This window comes from Buceros rhinoceros, unplaced genomic scaffold (assembly GCF_000710305.1).
Source record: "Buceros rhinoceros silvestris isolate BGI_N320 unplaced genomic scaffold, ASM71030v1 scaffold30979, whole genome shotgun sequence".
In the NCBI taxonomy this organism is placed as follows: domain Eukaryota; kingdom Metazoa; phylum Chordata; class Aves; order Bucerotiformes; family Bucerotidae; genus Buceros; species Buceros rhinoceros.
Window position 1 is genome coordinate 1 of NW_010430251.1, and position 6,155 is coordinate 6,155.

The window sequence follows — 6,155 nt, forward strand, 5'->3', positions numbered from 1 at the left end:
ACTGGGCTGAGCAAAGCCAGGAAAGAGATTCCGGAGAATGCCTGTTGACCCCTGTGGCACTCCTCCTTCCCCCAAGCCAAAGGAAACTCCGCCAGGCCTTTCCGTGGCAGCTTACTTCCTCGTATCTGGGGCAGCTCAGCCGCAGGGTCTGGGACGTGGAAAAGGGGACAGGTCGCTGCTCCCCGCCTGGGCCTTGTGCAAGACGGGCAGGAGCAGAATGTTTTATTCAGCTAGACTGTCCCTATCTTATTTTCTGTTTCTCCCACCAGCAAAGAAACACCTTTGCTCCCATTGCCCACAGCTCAGCAGCGTGGGGAAGCTATCCCCAAGGGCATTCCAGACTTTCCTCGAGTTCATTGCTTCTGAGTTCGGTGGCGATGAGGATGAAGCTGTGGATAACTTGGTGGAATTTCTGACCGCAAGCGTGGAACGAAGCCACGTGGAGTCCCTGCGAAGCTTCGCCAGGAGGGAATGGCTGCACAATATCCAACAAGCGGCTGAGACCAGTGGAGCAAGCGTGGAACCCGTCTACAAAGCCGTGTTCAAGGCCCTTTCCCAGGTACGCATCCCCGGGAGCTCAAGAGCCACCTGCGCTGGGACTATGCCACTGGCCCCAGCCCCTGGTGCGTTTGAGTGGAACGCGCAGGGAGCGGGGGAAGCCGCTCTGAGACTGGTTTCCTCGGGCTCTTCTGACTTCGCTGATGTTCATGAGAGCCCAGGGTTAATGCAGAAAAAGTCATACCTCTGCAATACAAGACCTGTCGTCCTCGCTCTGCCCACACAGAATGCGTCTCAGGGATACTTATGTCTCGCTTTTTGAAGAGCTGACTCAGGTCACAGCTCACAATCCATAGTTCTAGTTTTAGAGCTTCTGAAATGAAACGCACCAGACTGGGTTTGGGACAAAGATGGTTCATTTGTAGTGGAGATAGAGCTTCATTTTTAACTTGCAGCTGTAACTTTAGATGTTCATCCTCGCCATTAAAGCCCTCCTCAGAGTAAAACTTCTCTCGTAGTAGCTAAGTTTTCCTACAATATTTAGGTTTGTAAATGTAGCAACTGCATCACTCATCTGACTTTTCCAAAGGAATCTCCTCTTGGAGAAGAAATCCACAGGAGCTTTGCTTAGGCACAGGTTGTAATTAGGGGTTATTTTTATATGAAGTGCTCCCCATTAGCAGCAGGAAAAAAGACATCCATGTGCCTTGCCAATCAAAATACGAAGTGTGTTTGCTTGTAACAGAGTGTCCCGGTCAGACACAATCCCAGCACAGACACATACCTGTCATGCAGCTGGCATGTGACATACAAAATCAGTGACCCCGAGCAGCTTCTCAGCAAACAATGAGACAAGCGCCAAGTATAGGGAGGAAGCGTACTGGCCAATGGCTAATGTGCCCAGCGTGACGGGAAACCTGTGGTTGCTAGGATGCAGAAGCCCACGGAGGTAACAAGAAGATCAGTGCATATATTGCCCTTTTGGAAGAGAACCAGCTCTCCCCAGAGCGCGGACCGATTCACCTGCGCTATGTGGCTTGTACCGCAGACGACGCTCCGTATGTTCTAAACCAGATCCTGTACAGAGACATGAAGGGAGTAAGGTAAGAAAAGCTGCACGTAACTGTTCCTTTTTCTCAAAAATATCAGGAATGTAGAGGTACCAGGCAGTGTTTGGGGTGATGAGTTCTCCAGAGGGGATATCTCCTCAGGGACTGTTGGAAATGATTCATTATCATGTACGTGCCCCTGTGCTTTGCATGGACTCCTTAGACCTGCTTAGTGCAGGGTTTCACTCCTTTCCTCGGGGAGATTAGCTCACAGCCTAATAAACCTCATCCTTCAGCAAATGTCTCTTGCATTGGTCCTAAGTTTTTGTCTTTAAAAATTAATTCCCTTCTACCAGTTTCCACCCACAGGGTGTTTTTGGAGAACAATGCCTTTCCTTCCCTGGTGTTTACTCTCTAAACAGCTTTCTTGTCTCTTTACTTCTCGTTTCCAAAAGCTAGGCCTATTTGTCTCTGTCTTTAAATGTTGCTTCTTCTCATCTATTAAATGCAACTGCTGCTGGCTCCTGTATTCCTGTTCATTACATTCATTAGCTGATGTTTTTAAAATGTCCTAAGGATGAAAAGAGCCTTATTTATTACCCTGTCTTTGGGGTGCAAGTGTTAAATGTGGTATTTCAGGGTGTGGTCAGAGTAAGGCACTAACACCTTCCTGCTCCGATGCCAAGAAGCAGGGAGAGATCAAAGCTGCAGGATTTATTACTTCGCTAAAGGTTTTCTGCTGCTCTAACAAACTTCCTCATAAGTCTGTTTTTCAGCTTTGCAGCTGTTGAAGAGGGAAAGCCAGTCCACGTCCCAAGAGTTCAGCTCCACGGAAACGTCCACTTCTGGAACTGTGACCGCCCGGAGGAGGAGAGAATGGGTTCACTCCTGGTACTGCCGTTGCACGATGCTCGCTGGAGAGCCTTTGGCATTCTAGGACTTGACACTCTTCGGGACCCGTGTGAGCAAACCATCTTTCTGAGCCATGAGATCAGTTTCTATCAGGTGGGCACTGTCCCAAAGCAGTGGGTTAGACCACTCTGAGTAAATGTACGATGTACAACTAAGAACAGAACTGTGGGCCCCTAGTTACTCTGTATGGTGGAAGTGGAATGAGCAGAGCGCCTTATCAATATTTTACTGATTAGCATCTTATCTGTAATTGATTATGAGGTAGCACTTTATCAATAATTGATTTCAGCTTCTCCTGACTGGTAAATTAATTGCACTTTTGTGCAAAGCCCAATGATAGTGGCTTTTATTTGAAGATCCGAACCTCATATCTGTGTTTCCATAATGTGACACAAAACCGTACTTTTTACCCGGAAGCATTCTAAGCACCAGCAGCCCAGATGCCTGCAGGTTGCTTGTCAGCACCAGCCTCACGGTGGCCACGGCCTCCGGGCAGCAGGGAGCGCAGTACCCCTTGGTTTGGCTGTCTCCACTGAGAACCAGCTTGGGCTAGTTGGGGACTTGGCTGTCACCCGACTGCCCTGGAGCTCTAGAGCATTATTGGATAAGGGGCATTCCACAGTCACTTTCAGCTTTCCAAATCCTGAGCAAAGTAACCTGTTCCAACCATTTTGCTTCATTTTGCTGGGTGAACGTTAGCCCAGCTTTTTTCCCCCAATCGTATGGAACTGTCTGGCTCATTTGGACGCTTCTGCTTTCACAGGGAGTTTCTCATGCGTTCAGCAAAGCCTACCACCACATCTGCACACTGGAAGATGTTCTACAAATGGCAGTTACTGCTCTGGACTGGTTGTATCCCAGGGCCCCCAGTGTCCACGCTGTTGTTACGTACCTGGTGGAGCCTGACAAAGACAAGGTACACACACTACTGCAGAGCAAGGCCTGTAGCAGTCAGGGGCTGGACGGCTGCTCTAGTGAGGACATGCCATTTCTAGCTGCCTGTTAATTCCCAGTGGTGGTATTATAAAAACTGAAGCCTGCTGGATATTCTTGTGCCTGCCTGTGCAACAAAAGGGTGCAAAGGTGGGGAGGGACTTTTCCCCTCTGTAAAGGAGACCACTCTTCCTTCTTTTTATCTTCCCATGTGAAACAATTCAAGAACGCTGCTAGTGTAGCTCCTTCTCCATGGGAAAGGGGAATATTCTCCTTCAATGCTCACAGCTGCATAGCAACCAACAGAGCAAAACCCCACACCCATCCATCCACCCATCCACCCACCCATCCACCCATCCACCCACCCATCCATCCACCCATCCATCCATCCATCCATCCATCCATCCATCCATCCATCCACTCATCCATCCGTTGGTTAGCCAACACTGCAAATCCCTGATAAAGCTTTGCTTTCTGGGACTTCTACGAAGGGAGATGCTCTTCTGAGGAGATTGTGTGCATGTCAAAATTAGGGTATCGTATAGGAAGAAAGAATGTCCTAGCTAATGGATTAGCTCTTTGTTCCGAACTAGTAGCAGCAGCCAAGACGCAAATACAGCTCAGGAAGTGGCTGCTTCCCAATGACCTTGGAAAGGCAGCCCCCCGCCCTGCAGATCATACTGTAGTTGCTGAGTGGGCACTCGGGCCCTGGGAAGCTTGTCACTTCATGTGCAAGTGAGTTCAGGAGATGAAAAGTGTACGCAGCCTTTAGGACTGGTCCTGTGTCATCACAAAGTCTGCGTGATATCTGCTGCAGCCATAATTCAGCTGCTTCCTCTGATAAGGATGGTTTATGTTGGCAGCTTTCTGTTGTCCTTGCAGGCTCTGTTCCCTGTGAGCTGCCTGATAGCCAGGTCATTTGCTCCCCTCTGTGTTTTCCACTGACACAAACATGACATGAGAAAGAGGACTGCAAGAGATGGGAAAAAGGAGGGAAACATCTTCTTGGCCCGTGGGTGTTCCTCAGTGTGGGAGTGGATTGAATAGTCTGACTGATGGAGGTCCAGGGCACATTCTTCATGCATCTTGAGCAATACGCTCTGGGAATAAAACCAAGCATTGTTGGGAGATGTCTTTAAACCATCCCATTGCACTCGAATGTACACGGGAGTTTCCTTTAAGAAATAAACAATTTCCTCCCTCTCCAAGCTTCAAACTGGCTGTTCCTTTCTTGGATGGAGTTACGCCTCTCTTTTCTCTCTAGCAGACATGGGACTACGCTCTGCGCAAGATGATGACTGCAGATAATACAGGACAAAAAGAGATTCACAGCTCTCCTGTTCTTCTCCTCAGAAAAGAAACCCTTTTAAGGTAGGCTCCAGCCTACCCTGGTCCCTCCAGCCTGCATCAGGCGTGATCCACGGTGCATAAAGTCCACGGTAGTGCAGCCCCACAGGAGTGCCTGGCTGTAGCTCTCTCACTGTCAAAGCTTCTACCTGTGATGCTGAATTATGAAGGGATGAATTATGAACTCTCTTTGAGTTTAGGCCTGTGAAAACTTAATTTCCAGCTGAACACCAGCTGAGAGGCCAAGCAAGCTCTACATCTGCTGGGGAAGGTTTGCAGGGGTAGAGCCAACCCTGAAACACTTTGCTCTTTAGAATAATCTGTCTTTTTTTCCCTGGCCATATTAGTCTCATTTCCTTCAACTGCTTCCCTCCACTGCCCAGACCCTCACAGACTCGTCTTTTAAGCATATCAGCCTTGTTGTCAAAGTTGGTTGAAGAGCCATTTGCTCCAGCAGATGTTTTCACTTTTCACAAAGCTCTATAGAGCAGATGTCAACACGGTTATAAACAGGAAACTGTTCTTAAAGCAAGGTTAAATTCTTATGATATTCGGCAACTGCCTTGGCTAAGCAGTCCGGTGTTCCGCACTGCTCTCTTCTCCTTTTTGAGCACGAATGGTACTTACAGATGTGCATGTTTCAGTTCAAAGGAGCAAACAATGCTTTAGAGAGGTAATACCTCTGTTTTAACCACAACAGATGAACAGCGCCTTTCTAAAACGTGCTGAATAAAGGACCAAATAAACTGGCATGGTAAAGCCTGGTACATTTTCCTCTCTTTTCTCTCATTTCAGAGATTACCTGTTCAAGAGCACAGACAGTTCAGAGGCCACCTGTGCTTCTGTCCACGGAGAGTACCACATCGCAGTCCCTCTTCGTGACCTGTCCGGACAAGCTCTTGGCGTATTTGATATCAGCATCGGACACCACCAGAAATTACCACCTCACGAGCACAAAGACCTGCAGAAAATGCTGAAGACGGCCCAGGCTGCCTGCTCTGAGATACTGAAGCTGTCTCTAGAGGAAACAGAACCAGCCTATGTACTGGGTATTGCGCACACAGAGCCAAGACAGGGGGTTTTAGGGGTGAAATTAGGAATCTCAGTAAAACCGCGTTGAAAGGATGATTCCTACAGGTATGAAAAGACTGTGGTACTCACACACCACTCCTGAGCAAGCCAAAGTGCTTAGTGGAGTACCACAGAACATCTCAATTTTGATCTGGATCACAGAGTATTTTGTGCCCAAGTCCCACTGAACTCAAAGGTGTGAAGCAAGGTGCCTTCAGGGGTTTGGCATGTCCTCCTCAGAACCGCCCCAGCTGAGCGCAGCAGAATCTGAATGTCACAGTCACAGAATTGCCTGCGTGCCTGAACCCTTCATGGCCTCAGGAGCTCCGCTCGCCCCTGCGCCAC

The 6,155-nt window shown here is 48.6% G+C and overlaps 1 protein-coding gene across 1 annotated transcript in view; it reads left to right on the forward strand.

Moving 5' to 3' along the window:
- Window positions 1-18: 18 nt before the first annotated feature.
- Window positions 19-6,155, forward strand: part of LOC104499472 (EF-hand calcium-binding domain-containing protein 5-like) — a gene marked incomplete at its 5' end in the record, with an annotated part of 8,459 nt that continues 2,322 nt past the window's right edge. Inside the window, 7 exons of the mRNA XM_010142982.1 lie at window positions 19-27; window positions 281-559; window positions 1,429-1,601; window positions 2,324-2,552; window positions 3,223-3,375; window positions 4,660-4,763; window positions 5,535-5,788. Of these exons, the coding sequence (XP_010141284.1) occupies window positions 19-27; window positions 281-559; window positions 1,429-1,601; window positions 2,324-2,552; window positions 3,223-3,375; window positions 4,660-4,763; window positions 5,535-5,788 (1,201 nt within the window). The remainder of the gene's footprint in view (window positions 28-280; window positions 560-1,428; window positions 1,602-2,323; window positions 2,553-3,222; window positions 3,376-4,659; window positions 4,764-5,534; window positions 5,789-6,155) is intronic.